Here is a 25,168-nt window from a genome sequence, read left to right on the forward strand (position 1 = left end):
AAAATATTTTTTATATTGTTGCTGACGTGTACTATGTAGTTAGGCCTATGATGGTTGTGTCTGTACTGAACATGTATACTGTCATTATTCCTTAATACTGTATAACAACTATTTACATAGCATTTACATTAGGTATAAGTAACCTAGAGATAATTTAAAGTATGTATATGTGAGAATGTGAGTAGATTATGTGCAAATACACCATTTTATATAAGGGGTTTGAGCATCCCCAGATTTTGGAGTCTGCGGAGGGGTGGGGGTGGGAGGTTGATATCATTTCCAAGGATACTCAGACAACTGTTATATAAACTTGTCATTACAATGATTTCTGAATGGTTCCCTGTATGAGCTTTTGAGATATTTGAGGGCAGGAATTTTAGTCACTTATCTAGTCAACCTTCAAATATTTAAATCACTATGTGACAAGCTCTCTATCAAGTTCTAGGAACTTAAAAATGAATAGTTCCCAATCTAAGTTCACAGGCTTAGAGGGGACACAAAAATTTAGTTGTGTGATATGAAGCAGAGGTAGGATAAGTGATCACTGTATTGTCTAGCAGTTGGAAGCTGGCTGATGTCCAGGATGTTTTAAAGAATGACACTGAAAGGTGAACAAGAGGGAAAGAACACGACATGGAGGAGGAAATTTACATAAGGTACGTGTAAAGGGGAAAAGTGAGGGGGTATATAGCTGGAGAGATGGGTTGGTACCTAATGAAAAGATTCTTATGCTATGTTAAGAAGTTTAAATTGTATCTAATCTACAAAACAAGACCAGTGAAGATTGTTAGGCAGGGAAGAGACATAATCATATTGGTTTGGATGGAGTAAGTGATACTAGTTGGGAAGTGAGTCAAGCTATAAATTGAGGGCCTGAAAAAGGTGTAGGGCAGTCAAGAAATATTTGCGTGTACACTACTGTACACCAGGTATTGGGAAAATATTCCCTCTATTAAAAAAAGTCTTACATTTCAGCAGGTTAGACAGATACTTAAAGACATAACATAAAAATCTAGAGGAACTGTGGGTGTGTTGGGAAGGATTCCTGAAAAAGTGACACTGAAGTTGAGACCTGAAGCGCAACTAAGATTTTAAAGATTGAAACTAATGTCAAGTACTTAGGGTGTTTAGCTATGACGTCCTGTATTATCCCTACACTCTCCTCCTAAAGAGAATGACTTTCTTTTGCCCACACTGTAAATCCATCCAAGAACCTAAATGTTTATTAAATTGAAAAACACATAATGTGATGAGGACAAGATTCTCTTATCTATTTATTCTCCTGTGGCACCTTATATTTGCATCATTTACATTGTATTATAATTACTTGAGAATTTCGAAGAGGACCAAATGAAAGAAAGGCCAGATTTAAGAGCCAAGAGGGAGACACTACAAAAAAGGGGAGAAACAAAAAAAATTAAAAATGACAAATGCTTTAAAAAGTTCAAAAAAAGTATCAGCATTGTCTATTTAACACAATAATTTGGAGGTTTCTTAATCTATAACTTCAGTGAGAATAGGGCAGTAGTGAAAATGAGACTGGATTAAAGACTTCCCATCAAGAAGCTTGGCTGAGAAGTAATGTTGAATGAGGGTATTTTGTTTGTTCTTGTTTTTACTTATTTAGGAAGGGAGAGTACAGACGGTTTTCAATATTCTTTCTTGAAGGAAAATGTCACTTGTTGAGACTTACTCGGGACACATGTAGTTTTAGTAACCTGTAACAGTATTTCCTCTAGATACCTCCATACGTAAAAAAAGAATTAATGTTAATACATTTTCACTTATCACTAGAAAAGAATATGAGAAGCATATAAATTCTAAACATTTACACTCTGGAGAAGGTGTAAACCTTTAAGGTATGAACCAATCATTTCTGGTCATTTCTTCCACCTATGACTAAGGAAGAAGATGAGGAATGAATTAATTTTGTTTCGAAAAAAAGAAGTTAGAGACAAAATTAAAAACATTTTATTATTTATTACATTATCACTGGCATATTCCAGTGATGCTTTCAGTTGTGTCTGTAATGTTGAATGACATTGATCACTAAGTCAAGCACCAATATATTCTTCAGAGGCCTAATATTGTTGTATTTTGTTTACAAATTTTCTGACCAAATCCCTTCTCACTATGTATTTTCTGTGTGCTGTTTACTATGCTGTCCCCTAAGGCATAATAACATGTTAGTTTCTTAATTTTGACTTCTCTGCTGTATCTTGCTGGGGCGGTGTAATAAAAGTCCAGTTTAAAATAAACTAAAATGACTTGCCAAACATAAGATCTCTCTGGGATACACAGGAAATTAAAAACAAAGTGGTAAAAACAGTAAGTCCTTCTCAAACAACTTTCAGATACCCGGTCAGTGTGCTGAAAATTGAAAATTCCCAATGCTTACTAGTTGGTTCAATGAGTGTTATCAGTTTCCACCATGATAAATGAAAGATTGCAAACTTTACTTCCCAATAATAGTATTTAGTGCCTTTGAAAAGGGTGGTAATACTCATTTTTATGCAAACAACTCAAATGTTCTCTGATGACATAGTGGTAGCACTTCTAAGCTTTTACTCATACCACATATTTCAGAATGTAACAGGAATTTAAAGTATGTAATTTGTTTTAGGTGCAACTTCTGTTCCTTAGACTTTCATACTTAAGTCCGTCGCTTCAAGTCATTGCCCGTGAATGCTCATCTTCACAAAATCAGGATTCCCCTTTAACTGTTTCCCATTCATTACAGTACTTACGCTAACTCACTAGAGAACCCAGTATTAATAAGGCTGAAAATCGGCGGTAGTGGCGTGGCGCTTTCATCTTCATTCCGACCGACCGAGCCTTAATTCTCTTCTCTTTTGGATGTTTTCTTTATCTTACCTGGTCTGAGAAAAATTGTGCCGCCCCACACAAGTAGTTACCAGACACCTTTCATCCGCTTGCAGGCCCGGCGGTCGGTCGAGGATATGGTGGGGTTGAGGGTGGCAGTCTAGCCTGGCCGGCCCACAGTTCTCCCGGTACCTCATCCTCTTACAGATCTTGGCCTGCTCTGCGGGCTTCCCCGGGGCGCTCGACGAGGACCTCGGATCTCCGGCTGGTCCCGCTCCTCCCCGACAGGCTGTGGGAAACGACCTTTTATCATCTGGGGCTAAATTGAAAATTCGGCGGGATCGGCCTAGCTCAGGCCAACTCGCTGTAGCGAGGAAGGTCAAGCTCACCTTGCGGTAGTACGCGCCCGGACGGCGACTAGCACCGAAACAGGCCGCCCCAGTGGAACCTTCCTTGGGTCAGGAGAGGACAGCCAAAGTTGCAAGCCGGCCGGCAGCGACCGAAGGCGGAGTCGCCCCCTTCCCAGCAGCCTGTCAACTTCCGGACCTGCGCGTTGCCTCTGTGAGCCTCCCGGGCCAACAGGCGCGCCCCTCCCCCCACTCCCCCGCCCATTCCCGGCATGCTCCGCGGAGGAAGGGACAGAGTCGACAATAACAAACCCAGCGGCGGCCGTGTCGGCGGCCCTGCCGAACCCTCGGCGCTGCCTCAGGGTTCCCCTGTCGTCCCGGCCCCTCGGCTCTGACAGGCCGTGGCCCTCTGTCCCCCGGTCCCCGACCCAGAGCCGAGGGGCCTGACCGCGTCCCTTCTCCGCCCAGACCCCTCCCTCCTGCCCGGAGTTCGGGGCCGCGGCAAGTACCGGGACGCCGGCGGTTGTGTCGGTTGGCTGTGCCGGATGGGCGGTTGGTAGCCGCCGCCGAGGACGAAGCGTCGGCGGAAGATGGTGCCAGGGGTTGCCAGCTTTGTTGGTGCCGCTGGCGGGGAAGGAGGTGTTGCCAGGTAAGTGTCGTAGCTGCCCGTGTCCCCTTCCCCCATCTGGCACCGCGGCCGCGCGGCGAACCCCGGCACAGTGGGCCCGGGGCACCGGGGTCCCCGCCGGACCAGAGCGCCGGTGTGTGCGCCCGCGGGCCCAGCGCATTCGGCCCCGGCAGGTGTTTCCTTGCAGTCGTCTCCCTAACACGACAGCTGGTGGAGGAGACACGCGAGTCAAGTCGAAGCCCCACCGGGCTGAGGGAGGTGTAGGGTGGGCTCGCCGGGTCCGGGCCTGCCTGCTACCTGCTCTGACGGGGTTCCCAGGGTGACTCCTTGTGCGCGCCCCGGCCAGCGCCCGGTCGACTTGCGTGAGTGGCGGAGGGGGAGAGACTCCCGAATCCATCAGGAGTAGCCTCACCCGTCGTCACCACTGTCCGGCTCAGCCCTCATGGTGTCTGAGTTGAGAAACCGGAGAGTGATTGGGCCGAGGCCGAAGGAAGCGTAGTGTGGAAGGAAGCGAGAGATGTGTTTGTCCCGACCCCGGAGTGCTAGGAGCCGTATAAAGTTACTCGTAGGAATGACTCAGCCGCCGCGCGCCCCACTGATAGATTTGGGATGGGGTGTGTGTGCAGATTTCACAACTTCCTTGGTAGAAACAGAACAACAGGAGAAATGGCAGCTTCTCAGGGAATATCTTTATAGTTTCTTCCACCGCCTGGTGGATGTGCTGTTTATTGTTATTAGATTATAATTTCATAATCTAGTCTTTTCCATTATGACTCTTTTAAAGTGTAGTCATACCACGAAGCGATGTGGGTCGGGGTGCCAAGGAAGACTAATGTGCTTACTGTTGATAAAGAGTCACGTTACTAGAGACATTAAGCTAGGTAGGAATGTTCGCCTCAAGTGTACTATACATAGAGCAATGATTTGGACCATATGAAAATGTATTTCTCTTGCTAACTATTGTATAGTTTCCAGTTTTTCGTGTGTTGATAGTGCTTGTATGATTTATTCGAAGGGTTGGAAGATTAGCAACTTAGGAGGAGACTACTTTTAAATTAGACAAATCTGAGTTTAATCAAGAATCTCATTATAGTTCTATATTTGATACAAAGAGGGTCCTTCCAATTCTGATATTACTGTGAGAAGAAGGACCACTAGGAAGGTGATTGATGTGATTTTGGGGGTGTTATTTGATCTACAAGTAGATCACTGCTAAGGCTGTGAAGATATTTTTGCTTTCTGTACTTAATGTTGTAACAGAATATGGCCTGAATGAACGTATTTTCTTAGTAATATTCCTGTCATGTTTTTATTTTGGTGTTTATATTGTGTTTTAAAACCTAGGTAGAGTTTTATAAGTGATACTTTATGTTGATAAATATCTGTTGATGGAAATTGGATATGCACAGACCATTTTTTAAAATGTGATTTTATTTAGTCTATTTTGAATCTTTTATGTTGGCTAAAGTTAGGATTAGTTATTGGCCTAATTCTTATATGGTTTTATTGGATGACACAAAGTCAGAGTGCATGGCTGCTTGACTTTTAGCAAATCAAATTCATAAAGTCTGAAAGGGCAGAGGACACAAGACCTTTGTTCTTGAAAAGCCACACTTGAACCTGAATTTTTATTATGTAAGGAGCTTTCATTTGGACTCGAATTTTGAGATTGTCTTCAAATTTTCTAGTTTGAATATTCAATAAATGGTTAAGTACCTGATACATGATTTACTTTGTAAATGTATCTAACTTATGAATGCTAAAAAGGAATGGCTAGTAAAATTTTCTCTTTCGGGTAGTGCTATTCTCTTACCCCAGTTAAGCTTTTCTTGTGTAGTATAGAAAATACTAGCTCCAGAAACTCAGATGAAAATCTAGGTAGCAATCCCTTTCCACACACATTTATTCCTGTAGTTACTTATTTACTACAGATAGACCATTGAATCAGTTAATATGAGCAATATAAGAATGTATAAGAAATTATTCTTGCCTTATAAAGGAAAATTGGAGTCCTGTATAAAAATAATTATAATATGAGCATTTTGGGAAATTTACAGAAGGGATTTGGGCTTTTATAGAGTGTAGGAGGATAGTTCCAGGAGAAGAAAAAGCATGATATGCCATGGGTAAGTCATGGTAGAAAAACAGTGTCTGGGCCACCTCAGCAGGTTTTTATCATGTACCTACTATGTGCCAGGCACTGCTCTAGAAATGCTGCACAGTAAACAAATCAAACCAAATCCCTGAACTCATTCAGGAAAAATAGGGAGTAGTAGATACAGGCTGGAGATGAAAATAAAGCAGAAAAGGGAAGAGATGAACTATCTCTTGGAGGCTTGGAAATTTAGATAAATGGCCAGGGAAGGCCTCACTGATGAGTAACTTTTGAGTAAAGACCTAAGAGAAGTGAGGAAGCTAGTTGTGTGACTGACTCTCTGAGAAAAGAACATTCTTGGCAGGAGGAATAGTAAATGCAAATGCTCTGATATGCTTGGCATATATACAGAAAAGTGAAAAGGTTATTGAGGGTGGATTGTTACAAACGAGGTGAAGAGTGGTAAGAGAATGTGGTGGTAGTGGGGCCTCTACAGATAGTCAGGTTTTTTGGGTCCTAGTAAGGAAACTGTAATGTACTCTAACTCTATGTGCAGAGGCACAGAGATTTGATCCAGTAAACCCAGCAGAGATTTGGTCCAGCAAGGCTGGAAATCAGCTTGGAGCTAGAGTCATTCATTTTTTAATGAAATGTTAAAGTACAAGACAGAGTTTTAGCTCCAGCAACATGAACAGTGAGTAAGAGGAAATTTATATGTAAGCTTCATATGTAAGACTGTAAGAAATAGTGGACCTTTGGAAATTTTAAACAAGATAATTAAAAAATGCAGACTGTTTTGAGAAGCTGGAATAGATGTAATGTTTGAGAAACAGATTGTGGAGTGCTAGTTTGAAGATTTTGTACTTAAATTATCCCTTTCTCTGATTCTTCCATGATATTGTGGACCTGATAAATCTAATTTACCTGTAAACTTGGACCTCTGTTGTCCAGGGCCTTGAGAAGGTGACTTCTTTCCATCCCTCAGTAAAGTTAAGGTTCTGTTAAATTACTTTTTTGCAAGTACAGTACTTGAGTGTCTGTAAAGTACCCTGTCTTTCATTGGTTAGATTCTGCTTTTACAGCTGTTTAGTTGGTGCTCTGAGTGCCCTCAGCCCGCCCCATGATTTTGCTCTCCTTTGAATACTTAAGTTTTATCGATTTGTAGATATTCCACACGTAATTGGTCAGTAATTATCCAGAATATCTGTTGAACTATTAGTCAAATCAATACCATACTGTTGGGACGGACTGGTGGCTTAGTTGGTTAGAGTGCGAGATCTGGGCAACGGGGCTGCCAGTTTGATTCCCACATGGACCAGCGAGCTGCGCCCTCTGCAACTAGAATGAAGTCATTGAGCTGCTGCTCAGCTCCTGGGTGGCCGGATGGCTCAGTTGGTTGGAGCAGGTCCTCTCAACCACAAGGTTGCCAGTTAGACTCCTGCAAGGGATGGTGGGCTGCACCCCCTGCAACTAACAATGGCAGTACGACCTGGAGCTGAGCTGCACCCTCCACAACTAAGATTGAAAGGACAACAACTTGACTTGGAAAAGTCCTGGAAGTACACACTGTTCCCCAATAAAGTCCTGTTCCCCTTCCCCAATAAAATCTTAAATATATATATATATATATATATATATATATATATATATATATATATATATATCATACTGTTGTTAATGTTTCCATGGCTGTTTTAACCGTTTACAATGCAAATTCGTATAGTGCAAATTCCAGATGTACACATCCTCTTTTGATAATTACTGGATGTTTTCATATATTCTTGGCTTAATAGAATGAAGCTAATTCAACATTAGCTACATAGATAATATTGCTTTCAGTTTTTTTTTGTTTTTTTTTTGTAACTCTTAATATCTATTATAAAATGAAACATAGAACTAGAAATTTTTGGTATAGATACAGTTATGTGAGTATTAAGAATTAAAAAAAAAAACAGAATTCACATTTAAAGGAAGTATCACGACTTGGTATTGCTATCCCATAAAAATGACACCATGCACAGTTCTGGATGTCATATCTCAACTGGTGACAATAATATAGGAAAAATGGCTGTGGCTTCTGTGCTATACTTTGGAGGCAGTAGAGCTATTTTGTAGTAGACTTGATTTAAAGTCATTTTAACAGGTCTTTTGAGTTTTTGTTAAGCAGAAGCTATCAAATGATATGACGTGAAAAAATACTTTTAAATGCAATAATACTTATAAAGTGAATTTAGTATTTTATGAATGAGACTAATTCAAAATGACAAAGTCTAATGATACTCATTGGTACAACTTTTTAAAAGACTGTTTATTTACTAATATTTCAAAATCCAAATTACGTTTGTCAAGCATTTTACATAACTTTCATGAATGGTAGACATCAAAATGTGTAATACATTTATATGTACCGGTATGGAAAGATTCTCATACTATATATTAAGCTCAAACAAGTTGCATAGCAGTGTGCCTGATATTATTTCACTTTTATAAAACCAAACTGTTTGTATATACACATGTACTTCCTGTATACATAGGAAAAAAACCTGAAGGACATACTCCAAACTGTTAGAATATTCCTGTTATCTCTATTCTTTTGGTGCTTTTCTTACATGAAGTTACCTGTTTAGTTTTAGTTTTAGTTCATTTTGGAGGCCCTGGATTTGTCTGGAAAGGCTCTCTTTTGGGGAATGTGAGTAAGATGGCTGACCTACTCTGTGACTGAATGTGTTCAGTTTTGGAGGTCAGAAATTATCCCCTGGGATTTTCCCCTTTGTTCTCCCCATATAAGGAAGCTAATTCTAAATTTTGAATAGATTGGACTAGCTGGCAGTAAGCACACTAGAATGACTGACCTAATTATGATGGTGGTAATCTCTCAAAGGGAATTGTAAATCTCCGGTTGATAAATTAGAGAGTTTTTTTAATGAGTATAGGAAATATTTTCTTGTTCTTTTCCTTATAGGCATGAAAGTCTAGTTGTAAACCCTATATAATCTGGGAATACATGCAGTGGAATCAGTATTTAAAAAAATACATCTCTCTTTTCCCCTCTCATTTATAGCTGACTAGATCCCAGAAAGATCCAGGAGGAACAAATATCCTTTCATGGTGTTAGGTTTTTTCCCACCCATATAAGACAATTAGTATTACCTTATGTAGCTAGGTAGGAGCTCTGTAAATTAGAGGCCTGGGTGAGGGAGACTACTGTGGGCCACCTGTGATTAGGGAAGACTTCCCAGAAGTATGAATAGGACCACACTTTTGGACCAGGCTTGGATGCGTAAAATTCAGATAAGCAGAAATGGGAGATATTTTCTTCGGCAGGTTTTGTGTAGGGGAGCAGTTGGAGATACTTCTAGAAAGATAAACAGATTATGAAGTCCTCGAATGTTGGAGTTAAAGTTATAATTGCTGCCATTTTTAAAGCTTTTATTATATTCCTTGCATTGTAAAGGAATCTGAACTACATTATTTCTATCCCTCTCATCCACTCTGTAAAATGTAATATTTCAGTTTATAGATGGTGAACTGATGTGTAAGTTAGATCTGAGTCTCGTTGAGAGAGATGGGATTCAAATACAGATAAATCTTGCCCCAAAGTCTGCCATTTTTGTGCTAATCTGGGTTTATGTCAGAGTTGCCAAATTTACATGCTTAAAGGGACAGGCAGATAATGTAAAAATTAAGTGAAATCATCTGGGTACTGAACCAGGTACTACCCTGAGTTCAGGAGAGGTAGCTGCAAAGAAACAAACAGCATTGTGAGCCATTGGTTTGTGGCCTGCTGTAGGTAACAGTGGGGCTCTAGGGAAGATCCTTGAGGAGGGAAGCAGCCTGACTACTGTGACTGTAACTTGTAGGAGTGTTCAGGAAGAGTTGGAGCAAGATGGAGACTTAAAGGCAGCGAGAAGAGTTTTCATGCTCTAAAATATGTCATTGTGAAATGGGTTAGATTATAAAGGAAAAAATGGGTAGGATTTGGATAGAAATAACAAGTTTGGAGTAACAAGAATAATAGGTTTTGTTGACAAAAGAAGTTAGGGAATAGATTCAAAGGAAAAGCACTGAATTGAAATTTGGACATGTGGAGTTTGAGATAACAGTATGATTTCTCATTGGAGATGCTTAGCATCAGCTAAATGTTAGTCCTGAGCTCAGGACAGATATCTGGATTAATTAGTAACAGTAACTGATGTTTGTATTGCACTGTCATTTGCATAGCTCTTCATGTATGCTTAGATTCTTTACTTTCTCACAACCTTGTGAGATAGGTAGTTTTGTTTTGTTTGTTTGTTTTTTTAATGAGGTCAATCAGGGTCACATAGTCAATAGTGGGGACAGGACTTGAATATAGGTCCTCTGACCCCCAAATCTCATGTTCTTTTCACAGGTCTATTTTCCATTTTATGTGTACATAAAGATAGCAGTTGGAGAACTAAATATGAATAACTATCTAGGGAAGACATGTAGAGTGGAGAGGCAGGACTCCACTGGGACATCAAATTGGGGGCTAGAATGGTGACAGCAGTTGGGGATCATTGTCTTACTCTTAGTTGGACCAACTCTTTTAAGGGAAGCATGTTCAGGTACTTTGTTTCTTTGTATAGAATGTTGGGATTTTTTCTTTTAAAAAACTGGAATAAGTGTTTTCCCTCAAACTATAAATGATTTTTAAGGAGACCAGAAAAGTGAAAGCTCCATATGGCCATTGTTAAAAAGATTAGTGTTAAACTGTCTAGACTTTTTGATGCTTGTGTATACACATACCTGCCTGAGCATTGGTTAATAAAATAAAAATAAAATCCTCAAATAGAATCACGATATATTCTGTAACTTGATTTTCTAATTGACTATATCACTAATCAATATATATAGACCTAATGAACATTTTTAAATGTCTAAATAATGTCACATTATATACTTGTACCATAATTTATTTGACCAACACCTATTCACAGTTTTCTAATTTTTCATTGTTAAAAATAACGGTGCAATGAAAATCATTGGATATATAACTTCGTACACTTGTCTGGTTATTACTTGCTTCCAATATATTTCCAGAGTAGAATTGCTAGTTTACACATTTTAAATTTTGGTACATATTGCCAGATTAAATCTCTAAAAGTTTATATTCTTGTCAAAACTGTGCTGGTGTGCTGCTATCTTCTCAATGCGTTGTATTTATTTTAATCATTAGTTAATCTGAAGGGTGAAAATTGTATTTCAGACAGACTTTACTTTTCTGCATGCTTTGGTTAGCCACCTGTCCTGATACTTTTACTTGAACAGTTTATCCTTTCTCCCAATTTGAAATTCTATTACTGTATATCTGTGTGTATATAAAGATATGTTTGAATCTGTTCTATTCTGTGTTATGTGTCTATGAAAAGGCCAGAATGCTAGTTTTAATTACTGCTATAGTAGGTTGAACATGTTCTGGTAAATGTTCTTTACTGCAGTCTCTGTCTCTCTCTCTCTGTCTCTCTGTCTCTCTGTCTCTCTCTCTCTCTCTCTCTCTCTCTCTCTCTCTCTCTTTCTCTTTCTGATACATACATAATAGTTATTGTCTCAATGGACAGAAACTAAAGACAATATTTAGGCAAAGGACCACATGATCATTTTAAGAAAATCTTATCAATTATTGAGTTACTAACCTGTTGCTTTTAATTTGAAATTGGTTCATGTTAACTTGTGTAATATAATTTCATTTTGTAGAAATTAAGAAATGTTTCTATATAAAATGAGCATTATGCCAAGTTTTAGAAGATCTTCACTATTTGGTGAAAAGCAATACTGTGTTATGTAGTAGGCTTATATTTATAAGTCATATAAAGTTAATAATTTATTCAACAGCAGTTGATTTCTATGCTGTTACTTTATAATTGCATGTAATAACTTTAGTTGTAGATCATTGAGATTCAACCCACTTACAGAACTTAATAGATTTTATTAAATTTTTATTAAAGTTAAGGAAAAATGTACATGAGCAATCCAAACTCTTAAAAGTTGATTAAAACATTAAGTCTTTCTAATAATTGATTTCTTAAAGCAAAGAAGTGATCTGCTAAGTTTATCTTCTTATATTTTAATAAATGTGATCAAGGAAGGTAAACTATTGGTTTCTAGCTGGAACTCAGTTTTACTTTTTTTTTTTTTTTTTTTTTTTTTTTTAGTGATAACCTCCTTTTTGTGAAGGTGTCATTCTTCACATCTTGCTCATTCTTTCTTAATACTTCTGAATATAACTTTTGCATACCTTTATTATAATGTTCAATTATGTAATTAAGCTTCTTGAAGGCAGATAGCATGTACTTTTCATTTATTTTACTCGTTGGTGACTGGCACATGAAATAAATTAGAACTAGGTTTAATGTATTATCTATATGTAAAATGTATATGGCATTTTATAGAAACTTGGAGGAATCAGCCAGTATACCACTTTCAATTTTCAGATGAGGAAACAGAATTCAGAGAGGTTAAGTAACTGGCTTTCAGGGTCACGGAAGTAAAGATCTGAAGTTAGGATTATAATTCAGATTTCTTTTTACTTCTGTTTAAGGATTTTTTAAATTTCAGGATGATCAAATATGTGCTTGGTTACTAATGTCCCTTTTTGCTTAATGTTTTAACAATTACACACAAAGGAGAGAATTCAGCTTTGTTAGGTCATCATCATATTTTGATAACAAGTATATAGGAATATGTAAATTATACATTCTTGTAAATAGAGACTGTTCCTGTGTATTCTCCTTGAGCCCCTTTTTTTTCTTTCTTTCTTTTTTCAGTTTGGTTCTTATTCTTATCTTTATTATGGCCTTGGCTTCATTTATTGCTTACCAGTGTTTAGGAAAATGTTAGGTAATGTGGCGGTTCAAAGAGAGGTGTAACACATGGCTACATTTTCTCTAACAGTTTGGGGAATATAATGCATTTGGCACTTGGGAAAAAAGTATAACAGGCCATTTCTTTATGTTCTGATTGCAAACACTAGTATTTGATCAGTTGAAATCTGAAGTGTGGGCCTTAGTGTTTACAGAAGATCCTTGACAGACAGTAGATTGGTGAAGATTTTATGGACAAGATGGTTGTGACTTCTTGGTTACAAAATGAAGGCAATGAAATTACAAGAGTGAAGGAATGAAAAACAAAGGCTTGTTCACCTCTTGGGAGATTCGTTTAAATGGCATGGAGCTTCGTGTAGTGAGGCATAGACGGGCAACACTGGAGTGTTAGTCCAAGGAATTTAGACAATTGAGTAGATACTATAAAGTACTTTTAGTTTTGGGAGAAGTAAAATGACAGTAAAATAAGAACTAAGATTGTTTAGTTGGTAGTGTCCTCCAAGATGGATTTGAGATGACATCTGTAGGTGGAGAAGCTAAGTTAGGTTAGAGCAGTAGTAAGCACTGAATTAGATGGCTTAATGGGAGTTAAGTGGAAGAGAGGGTTACACACAGTGACTATTAGATCTGGGGCCAGGGAGTACTTATTCACATACAGTTAACCAAGTTGATTACCATTGGTAAAACCAAAGAGGTCAGTAGGATAAATAATTTCGGGAGGAAGGTATATTTAAGGTAGAGATAATTATTATTGTGTTGTTTTTTTTTAAATTAAAGAGCCTTTTGATACATTGGCTAATAAACTACCAAAAATTAGCTACTTGGATATGATATCTCTCAGTTACTATCTCAGCTTTACTTTGTCATTTATTTACTGCTAATGGTATCCTAAGAGTACTTTTGCTTGTGAGAGGGTATGGGCGTAGCAGACTGGGGGTGGAGGGCAACACAAAAAGTTTTACTTTCTACCCAGAGACTCCCAGATCTTGAGTTGTCCTCCTCCTTACTGAAAGCCTGGTAGGAGGCTAGGTGATCTGATGGGTCTCCCATTCCAGGGCTGGGATTCTACTCCTTGCTGCCAACAGTAGCAGCAGGGTCCCTGGCATGTAGGTGTCCCTTATTGTGTACCCTGATTAGCAAAAGGCAGCACTGGGAGTGGAGTGGGTCTCTGTGATTCCAACTTTATCCCTTGGAATAGTGCCTACGTAGCATGCAGGCTGCAGAGTAAAGGAGGCTCCCATCAGTGTTTCACACGCAGCCATTTTCTTCTTGGCTACCACAGGTAAGTTCTCTGTACATTTCTTTAGCCATGAAGTTTTCAGGAAATCTCATAGTACGAAGATGACCCAGGGTATGGAAGAATTTCCAGTCTTTGTTACATGCCAGGAATCATCTTTTTACGGACCCAAGGAAATCTTGTTCTCCTAGACCCAGGTTCATGCCAGTTGTTTGAGAACCGTACCATGAAAGGTCCAAGGTGGTGGTGGCTGTATAGGAGGTGGTTGAACTTGCCCCCTCCCATGAGCAAACTCAAATATATATGTATATAGAGGGTAGTCACTCCTATGAGACAACTGAGGGCTGAATGGACAGCTTCTGAAGAACAAACAAGAGAAAGAGACCAAATAGAGAAGGCTGGGAAACCTAGGAGCCCTCCTCTGGTAGCTGCAGGAACTCTCTGGGCTGGAGGACCCATTGAGTGCTATTGTTTATATTCCCCTCCACTTCCATAGGGTGGGCAGGAGCTCATTTCGGCCAGTGTCCCAGGTTTTCTAATTGCCTACCTGGTTCCAACTGGCTTCTTAAAACTACCCAGCACGTAAAGCCTACACAGAAGTCTGTCAACATGAGACCATGTTCTGTACAACAAATGAGAGAGGTTGTAGAGAGGAGGCTGGGGAGCTGCGGGAATTCTCCAGGGTCAGAGGTGCTGGTGAGTGCCATTGTTTAAGCCTCCCTCCACCTCCGGGAGCGGGGGCATGCTCTCTATCCAGGTGCTCTGGCCTAACTGCAAGGTTGCTGCAGTTCATTCCTGGACACAACGCCCAACTCCATTTTGGCTCCAAACAAAGGCAACAGGCAGGATCAACAGGGCATTACTATTCGCACCTGGCCTGCTCACCTGGAGCCACTCTGGTTCGGTAGGCCAGTGTCCCAGATGCCTTAGGCACCCACTTGGCTCCTATTGGTCTGCCCAAACCACCTGGCACAGATAGCCTACACAGAGGCTGCCTCTACATAAGGCTACTTTTTCATGGCTGGGAGAGATAGCTATTTTATCTGATTCATATAAACAAACAGAAAAAAATAAAAAAAAAAAAATATATATATATATATATATACACATATACATATATATATGTATATGTATATATATATATATATGTATATGAAGAAACAGGAGACTATCTCTCAGTGAAGAAACAAGAAAAATCTCCAGGACTGAGGAAAAAAAAAAAAAAAAAAAAACCTAAGGAAAATAGAGAAAGTAATTTGCTAACATAGAATTCAAAGAAACAGTCAAAACAGCATAAGGGTGCTCATCAAACTTGAGAATGAAATAGAGGAACTTAGGGAGAACTTCAAAAAAGAGTACAATAAAGAACCAAGCAGACCTAAATACAATAACTGAAATGAAAAACACGATAGAAAGAATCAACAGCAAATTAGCTAATACAGAAGAATGGATCAGTGACGTGGAAGACATACTACTGGAAATCAACTAATGAGAACAGCAAAAAGAAAAATAATAACAGCAAACAAATAGGATAGTTTAAGGGACCTCTGGGAAAACATAAAATGCTCAATTATTCGCATTGTAGGGATCCCACAAGGAGAAGGAAGAGAGAAAGGAACAGAAACTGGTTAAGGAAAGGCCATAACCAGAAATAAGGAAATATGACAAAGGAAAAAATCTCACAAGTAAAGCCAAATATTTAATAAATCCAGCAAATCGGACGTATAAGGAGCTACTATGAAAGCCAAAAGAAAAAATTATTAAACTCAAGCTACAAAAAGTAGTTAAGAGATACTCAATAGTAGAAGATTTAAAACATGACAATAAGATAGAGTGTATGGGAGGAATAAAAATATAAACCTTACAGAATATATTTGAGCTTTAATATATAGCATCATCTTAAATAGACTGCTATAGATATGGAATGATATACATAAACCTTATGATAACCACGAGCCAAAAACCTACAAAAGCTTTACAAAGAATCAAAAGAAAGGAACCCAAACAAAACACTAAAGAAAACCAGCAAACCATTAGGGAAGAGAACAAGAGAAGAAGAAAACAGAGGAAACCTATAAAAACAACAAAAAAGAATTAACAAATGCCAAGAAGTATAATATGTACTTATTAGTAGTTACTTTAAAATGTAAATGGATTAAATGCTCCAATAAAAAGACACAGGGTGGCTGAATGAATTTTAAAAAATGGCTCATCTATATGTTGCTTACAAGAGACTCCATTCAAATCAAAAGACACACAGACTGAAAGTAAAGAGATAGAAAAAGATATTCCATGCAGATACAAATGAAAAGAAAGCTGGGGTAGCAATACTCATGTCAGACAAAATAGACTTTAAAAAAGAAAATTAAAAAAAAGTAAAATATCTACACAACCAACATAGGAGCACCTAAATATATAAAGCAATTATTAATGAAAATAAAGGGAGAAATCCACAGTAATACAGTAATAGTAGGGGATTTTAATAACCCATTCACATCAGTGGACAGATCAACCAGATAGAAAATTCATAAGGAGATAATGACCTTAAATATGACATTAGACCAGATCAATTTAATAGAAATTTATTGAACATTTCATCCCAAAACTGCAGAACACATTTTTTTAAGTGCACATGGAACATTTTCCAGGGTAGATCACATATTAGGCCATAAAACAAGCCTCAGTAAATTCAAGAATATTGAAATCATTTCAAGAATCTTTTCTGACCACTATGGCATGAAACTAGAAATCAACTTTAGGAAGAAAATTGGAAAAAACACAAATAAGTGGAGACTAAACAACATACTGCTAAACAACCAGTAGATAAGAGGAAATCAAACAAGAAGTCAGAAACTACCTTGAGACAAACCAAAATGAAAACACAACTTTTCAACATTTATGGGATATAGCAAAAGCACTTCTGAGAGAAGTTCATAACATACAGGCCTACCTCAAGAAATAAGAAAAATCCCAAATAAACAATCTAACTCTATACCTAAACTAACTAGAAAAAGAATATACAAAATTGGAAGTAAATAGAAGGAAGGAAATAGTTGATATCTGCAGAAAAAAAGGAATAGAAATAATAAATAGAAGAGATCAGTAAAACTAAGTTCTTTGAAAAGATAAACAAAATGGACAAGCCATCAGCCAAACTCATCCAGGAAAAAAGAGAAAGCCCATATAAATAAATTCATAAATTAAAGAGAACTTAAAACTGACAGTACAGAAATACAAAGAGTCATTGAAGAATACTAAGAACAATTGTATGCCACCAAATTTGACAATGCGGAAGAAATGGATAAATTTCTAGAAGTATGTGACATTCCAACATTGTACAATGAAGAAATAGAAAATCTTAACGGACCAATTACTAACAATGAAATTGAAGGAGTATTAAAAAAACTAACAAAAATCCAGAAGCAGACTGTGTAATTCGCAGGTGAATTCTACCAATATTCAATAAACTAATGCCTGTCCTTTTAAAACCATTTCAAAAAAAAAAGGAGGGGAAGGAATGTTTCCAAACTCATTTTACAAAGCCAGCATTATCTTGACACCAAAACCAAAGACAGTGTAAAGAAAATTATAGGCCAATATCCTGATGAACATAGATGTAAAAATTCTACAAAATATTAGCAAACTACATTCAACAATACATTAAAAGGATTATACAGCACGACTATTGGGATTCATCCCAGGGACTCAAGGATGGTTCAACACTGGTATCAGTGTTCAACACCTGTTCAACTGTGTCAGTCAACATGATACATCACATTAACAAAGGATAAAAACCATATCATCTTAATAGATGCAGAAAAAACATTTGACAAAATTCAGCATCCTTTTATGATAAAACCACTCAACAAAATCGGTATAGAAGGAACATATTTCAACATAATATAGGCTATATGTAATAAACCCACAACTAATATCATACTCAGTGGTTAAAAGCTAAAAGCTTTCCCTGCAAGATCAGGAAGAAGATAAGGGTGTCAACTATCACTTTTATTCATCATGGTATTGGAAGTGCTAGCCACAGCAATCAGATAAGAAAAAGAAATAAAACATTCAAATCAGGAAGGAGGAAGTAAAATTGTCACTTGTGCAGATGACATGGTACTGGACATAGAAAACCTTAAAGACTCTACCAAAAAATTATTAGAACTAGTTAATAAATTGAGTAAAGTTGCAGAATACAGAATCAATATACAGAAATCTGTTGTATTTCTATATGCCAATAATGAACACTCAAAAGGAGAAATTAAGAAAACACTCCCATTTATAGTTGCATCAAAAAGCATAAAATACCTAGGAAAGAATGTAATCAAGGAAGTGAAAGACGTGTACTCTGAAAACTACAGGACGTGGAAGAAAGAAATTGAAGATGATAACAAATAAACAGAAGGATATACCTTTTCATGGATTGGAAAGATTAATATTAAATTGTTCTTATTACCTAAATACAAAGGTTCAGTGCAGTGCCTATTAAAATACCCATGACATTCTTTTCAAAATCAGAACAATTCTAAAATTTATATGGAACCACAAAAGATCCTGAATAGCTAACGAAATTTTGGGAAAGAAGTGGGAGGTATCAAATTCCTGATATCAAACTATATTACAAAGCTACAAATCAAAACATAATCAAAACAGTATGTACTGGCATAAAAACATATATAGATCGATGAAACAGAATAGAGAGTGCTAAAATATGTCCTTGCTTATATGGTCAATTAATATATGACAAAGGAGTCAAGGATATACAATGTGGTAAAGACAGTCTCTTCAATAAGTTGCTGGGAAAACTGGTCTGATACATGCAAAAAAAAAATTGGATCACTCTTCCACCATATATAAAATATGGATTAAAGATTTAGAAGTAAAACTTGAAACCATAAAACTAGAAGAAAACAAAGGCAGCAAACTCTTTGACATTGATTGCACTTAGCAATATTTTTTTGGATATGTCTCCTTAGGCTAGGGAAACAAAACAAAAAAGCAAGTGGGACCATGTCAAACTAAAGCTTATGCACTGTGAAGAAAACCATCAATAAAATGAAAATACAACCATACAACTGAATGTTCTCAAATGATACATCCAGTAAGAGGTTAATATCCAAAATATATAAGGAACTCATACTCATACAGTCTCACTCCCCAAAAACCAAACAATCTGATTAAAAAATCAGCACATGACCTGAATAAACATTTCTCCAAAGAAGACATACACATGGACAATAGATATATGAAAAGATGCTCAACATAACTAATCATTAGAGAAATGCAAACTAAAACTACAATTAGATATCACCTCACACCTGTCAGAATGGCTATCCTCAATAACTCAACCAACAAGTGTTGGCAAGGATATAGAGAAAAGGGAAGCTTTGTACACTGTTAGTGGAAGTGTAAATTATTGCAGCTACCGTGAGAACAATATGGAATGGCTCAAAAATTAAAAACAGAGCTGCCACACAATCCAGCAATTTACCTTTTGTGTATCCAAAGAAAACAAAAATACTAATTTGAAAAGACACACGCACCTGTATATTCATTGCAGCATTAGTAGTAATAGCCAAGACATGGAAGCAACTTTGATGTCCATAAATAGATGAACGGATAAAGAACTTGTGGCATGTATATATACACACACACACGTGCACGCACAATGGAATATTATTCAGCAGTAAAAAAGGAAATCTTGCCATTTGTGACAACATGGATGGACCAAAAGGGAGACAGAGAAAGATAAATGCCGTATGATTTCACTTAAGTGTGGAATCTAAAAAAACAAAACAAATGAATAAGTAAAACAAAATAGAAACACACATAGATATTGAGAACAAGCTAATGGTTGCCAGGGGGAGGGGGTTAGGGCAATGGGAATAAAAGAATGGTGGAGGGACAAAAGGAAAAAAAAAAACGGAATCATACACGTTAAAAAAAATTCTGAAAGATGAATAGGAACCAACCACTTGAAGAGTAGGGGGAGGTAGATATGTAGGAGATGACCTTAAGTCCCTGGTCAGTTAGTAGTAATGCTGAGGAGGATGTCTTCAGTCCTATTTACCAAGATTCCTGTAGGCTACTTATAGAAAAAAAGAAGGGCCTACTTGTTGTTGATTCTTGGATAGTCTGTTCATTGCTGCCCCCATACCCTACACCATTCGTTACATCTATCTAGCTTTGTTTTTGTAATGCCTTAGACCTCATAAGAAAAAGAAAACCTTACCATGTCACATTCCAAGTGTTCTGCCATCCTACTCCCCTTAAGCTTGGAAGTTTTTTTGTATTGTATGTGGAAAAATGAAGTCTTAAAAATGGTCTTAGAAAGTGGTATAATTGGTGAGAAAAAAGTATTGGAATTTCTAAAGAAAGAGTTACATGTCAGGTCATACAGTGTGCTTATTGCATATGTTATCGTAGTACATTTACGTTTTTCTTTCCTCCTAGATTGACCCATGGGTTTTCACTCTGGTTGTATTGCTCTCTTGCTACATAACGTGGCAAAATAATTGAACTTTTTTGTATCACAGTTTTGTCATTTGATTCATGAGGAATACTGACCTTTCTCATAGTAGGAATTGTGAGGATATCCTGTAGCTGGTATAGCCTTTAGTTCAAGTTTGCAATTGATGGTAGCTATTTGTTAAGCCAACAATATCCATATCTTTAAAGAATACAGGATAGAAAAGTGCATGCATAAATTTTGGAATCGGTTTTACTTAAAAATAAATACATTTTTTGTAGCTATTCTTTTTGAAAGTAGATATCACCATTCTTTTAACTACCCAATCCTTTAGAAAACACAGTGTCTCCTTTTAACCTGTAAGTTAAAGTCTATACTTTTGGATTTGGCATTTAGGGGCCTTTAATAATCCATTCACCCTTTTCATTTATCAAACTTTTATTGAACACAGTCATATGACTCCCTGCTTATCTCTCTAGCTTCTTCTCTTGCCAATTTCTCTAAGATCTGCATGCCTTTTCTAAAGCTGTACCCTCTGGCTACTCTTCACTTGTCAATATAAGTGCCTTTTATATTTCCCTGTCACTTTTTTAGAAAATACCATGTTTATGTTAAATCTGGCTACTTTTCCTGGCTGCAGACTTTACAAGTTTCCCCTCATCTTTTGTATATCTTTAGTGCCTGGCACTTGAGTGTACAAAATCTATGTTGAGTACGTTTATGGAGTGCTTATCTTAGATGTTATATTGGGTGCTTTATATATATATGTTGTCTTGATTAATTTTTTTAGCAACCCTGTAAGATAGGGATTTCATTTCTTCTGGTAATTGAGGTTTATAGTAGTCTTAGAATTACGTTGATCTTGTTTACTATTGCATTCCAAGTCTAACTTAGTGCATTGTACATAATACGCAGGCTATGAATGGATAAAGTACAAACTCAGCAATAATCAATGATAGTGTTTAAATATACAATAAGTAATATTAGCAAGCATTTAAAAATATGATACTGACAAGGATATAGTGGCCTTTTTAATTGGGTGTATTACCTGAAAAGTATAAATTGGTAAAGGAATCAATCCAATAGCCTTAAAATATTTGAATGCTGTGACTCAGCAGTTTTACTTCTAGGAATCTACTTTATGCATATAATCCTAAGTATAAGGAAAAAATGTAAATCTGTGAGATTAAAAATCCAAACCTTGGCCAACACCTTCAGTGCAGTTTTGTGAGAGACCCTGAAACAGAGGAACCAGCCAAGCCATGCCCAGAAGTTGTGAAATAATACATATGTGTTTTTGTAAACAAGTAAGATTGTGGTAATTTGTTAACTCAGCAAGAGTATCCCGTATCATAGGGATATTACCATAATTGAGTGAGAAAAAAATGTTCATGCATTAGTAAGGAGTCGGCAGATAATAACAATTCGATAACCCCAGTGTCCCTTTTTGGGCTCGTCCTCTTTTGCCAACTCTCCAGTGTTTGAGTGGGATCTCAATCCCTCCTTATTCACCCTGTATAAGTAGCGCACCTACTCCCATGACGGCATCTACCGCCACTGTTGACTGCTGGCTCCCAAAGCTAGCCCACATCTTTCCCTAGACATGAGTTCCCACCCCTCTTAGTATATTTTAGTTAAATAGAACTTTAATATCTGTTTAGTTGGGCCGAGTCATTGGAGCTGCATTTATAGAGTATCTGAATCACCCATAAATTGTAGTGGTGGGGCAAACCTGTTGATGATGAATAAAATGGGAGCCTTACTTATCATAGTGGTTATAATGACGTTGGGAAATCTAGGATGATTTTTCTTTGAGAACAAGCTGAAGAGTGGTAGGTGTAAAGCATGCAACTTCTTAGCAGTCTTCACAAGGATATAGAACAACCCTTTACTAGTATAGGATTATTCGTTCATTTTATTTAGCAATTATTTTAGAGCTGGTTCTTAGGAATGCATCGTCCTTGCTTTAGAAAGCTTGCTATTCAGTAAATGGGAGAAATATGAACAGAAACATCACAGTGGATGTAAATGCAAGCATAGCAGCACACATTCAGTATGAGGTGTGATCAGTCAGTATGGTGAATGTTTAAATTAAAAAAATGTATTACAGTAAAAGACGCATTGCCATTAAGTCCCCTCAAAATACTCCCCCTCGCTTCGAACACACTTATCCTATCGTTCTTGCCACTTTCTGAAGCAGTTCTGGAAGTCCTCTTTCGTGAGTGTCTGTAGTTGCGCTGTGTGCCTGCCTCGATGTCCGGAATCATTTTGACTTTGGGGAAGAGCCAGAAGTCTCACAGTGCCAGATCCGGTAAATAAGGTGGATGAGGACAACCATACTGTTTTCATTTGACAGAAATTCCCGTACCAGAAGCGATGTGTTACAGGAAGTATTGTCATGGTTCCCTCAACAATAACTCACACCCAACTGCACTGAACAAGTGGAAATACTGTTACTAAGGTTTGACGTGCTGCTTCCCATATTGGAGATCACTGCTTTTCCATTGGATGGCACTTGGCAGCAGCATTCACTATATTTTGTGATTACTACGGAAAGCCTCCGTGTCACACATTGCTTCTGGTATGGCAATTTCTGTTAAATAAAAACATTACGGTGTGTCCTCATCCACCTTATTCACCAGATCTGGCACTGTGTGACTTCTGGCTCTTCCCCAAAGTCAAAGTGACCATGAAAGGGATGAGATGGTTGAATCGGACTGCCTGTGTTTGAATCCTCCCTCATTAACCTACGACATTATTTAAGTATTTCTCAGTTTTTTTAATCTATGAGGATGATAATATCTACCTACTGCAAGAATTCTTGTGCGGGTCAGATGAGTGCATTTCATAATAAAGCATTTAGAGTAGTTGTCTGGAATATAGTAAATACAAATGATAGCTGCTGCCGTGAAAATCATAATAGCGGCTAGTTTAAAGCAGCAGAAAAACTTAATCAGCTTGATCATTCTAAACTTGATTTAGGATGATCTCTTTGAAGGCAGTGTGAAGGTTGGTGGACTAGGGATAGAGAGAAAAAGGAGTAGGTGGTAAAAAGCTTTTGTAAATGTCCAGAGACAACCAGGGCCTGATTTCAAGGCAATAGCAGTAGGAATACGAATACATAGTCAGTATATCTGTGAGGAAGATGAAAGATCTAGGATAGTACTTGAGAGATTTGGTGAATGTAGATTCCATCATCAACAACAACAAAATGAAAAGTGAGTACGTTTAGTTCTTTCACTGTGTTAATTGATTTCAAGTTTTTTTCCAAAATGTATCAAAAGTCCACAAAAAACAAAAAGTTGATATTTTGACTATTTTATGCATTTAATAACATTTTGAGCTGCTTTGTACATAAATGACATTTTTATTTTAAACCTTTGTTATATGGTAATAAATTTACCATTATATTGAATTTTAGCAAAAAATACTCAAAACACTAAGTGGCATCAATTAAGATTTAAGTATAGATAAATTAGAATCTAATGGAATTGATGACATAAAAATTTATTATAAAATGTTATACAATATGGCATACAAAACATCTTTGTTGTTAATAGTGAAAGCCACAGGAAAATGTATTCGAATGTTTCAGCAAAAGAGTTAGTGAGCAGAGAAGGTAAGGAGTTTAATTTTAGAAACAGTAATAATGACATGCATATAGGAAAGCAAGTTGGATTTGTTGGGTTTGAGCAGGTTGGATCAACAACTCAGGTCTAGAGAAAGATTTAGGCTAGCTTTGGGAGCCAGCAGTCAACAGTAGTGATATCTGCCACAGTGGGAGTAGGTGAGCTACTTATACAGGGTGAATAAGGAAGGATTGAGATCCCACTCAAACACTGGAGAGTTGGCAAAGGAGGATGAGCCCAAAAAGGGACACTGGGGTTATCGAATTGTTATTATCTGCCGACTCCTTACTAATACATGAACAATGTTTTCTCACTCAATTACGGTAATATCCCTGTGATGTGGGATACTCTTGCTGAGTTAAGAAATTACCCCAATCTTGCCTGTTTAAAACAACACAAATGTATTATTTCACAGTTTCTGGGCATGGCTTGGCTGGTTCTTCTATTTCAGGGTCTCTGACAAGACTGCATTGCAGATGTTGTCCAGGACTGCAGTCCTGTCGGAGGCTTGACTAGGAATGATCTGCTTCCAAGCTCATGGTGGCTGTCAAGATTCAATTCCTTGTAGGATTGAGGCCTTCACGTTCTTGCTGGCTGTTGGCCAGAAGCCGATTTTAGTTTCTTGCCATGTAGGCTTCTCCATATGATAGCTTATTACTTCATCAAAGCTGGCAAGGGAGGGACTCAGCTGGCAAGGTGGGAGTTATAATCTTAAATAGCCGTCATGTAAGTGACATTCCAAACCTTTGCCATATTCCATAGGCTGGAAACAGATCACAGATCTGCCCACACTGGGGTGGAGTGCAGTGGGAATGAGGATTTCACTAGAGTGTGGATACCTGGAGTTGGAGGGGCTCTGTAAGATATCATTTATTTATTTATTTATTTATTTTAACACAAATACAGAAGTTTACATAATTATTATTGTTATTTTAATTTTTATTGGGGAATATTGGGGAACAGTTGTTTTTCCAGGACCCATCAGCTCCATGTCAAGTCATCGTTTTCAGTCTAGTTGTGGGGGGAACAGCTCAGCTCTAAGTCAAGTCGTTGTTTTCAATCTAGTTGTGGAGGGTGCAGTTCATTGGCCCATGT

General features: G+C 37.6%; 2 protein-coding genes and 1 long non-coding RNA gene across 6 annotated transcripts in view; 1 reads left to right on the forward strand and 2 right to left on the reverse strand.

Moving 5' to 3' along the window:
- Nucleotides 1–1,955: 1,955 nt before the first annotated feature.
- On the reverse strand, nt 1,956–3,366 carry LOC109435030 (uncharacterized). Its single transcript, XR_002135920.3, has 2 exons — nt 3,213–3,366; nt 1,956–3,112 (listed from the first exon to the last, which is right to left on the reverse strand). It is a non-coding gene; the product is annotated as an uncharacterized LOC109435030 (long non-coding RNA).
- Nucleotides 3,367–3,463: 97 nt separating this feature from the next.
- RB1CC1 (RB1 inducible coiled-coil 1) overlaps nt 3,464–25,168 on the forward strand; it is an 83,458-nt gene continuing 61,753 nt past the window's right edge. For all 4 annotated transcript variants that reach the window (XM_019712559.3, XM_019712560.3, XM_019712562.3 and 1 more), the window contains exon 1: nt 3,464–3,819. The gene's annotated coding sequence lies outside the window, so the exon portion shown is untranslated. The remainder of the gene's footprint in view (nt 3,820–25,168) is intronic.
- On the reverse strand, nt 3,529–4,374 carry LOC148757645 (uncharacterized). The gene is made up of 3 exons (XM_088799313.1): nt 4,096–4,374; nt 3,680–4,005; nt 3,529–3,579 (listed from the first exon to the last, which is right to left on the reverse strand). Exons 1-3 carry the CDS (start codon nt 4,193–4,195, stop codon nt 3,529–3,531), a joined length of 477 nt encoding a protein of 158 aa, XP_088655439.1. The 5' UTR covers nt 4,196–4,374.

Source organism: Rhinolophus sinicus, chromosome 7 (genome assembly GCF_057876585.1).
Source record: "Rhinolophus sinicus isolate RSI-liver-muscle chromosome 7, RSI-T2T, whole genome shotgun sequence".
Taxonomy (NCBI): domain Eukaryota; kingdom Metazoa; phylum Chordata; class Mammalia; order Chiroptera; family Rhinolophidae; genus Rhinolophus; species Rhinolophus sinicus.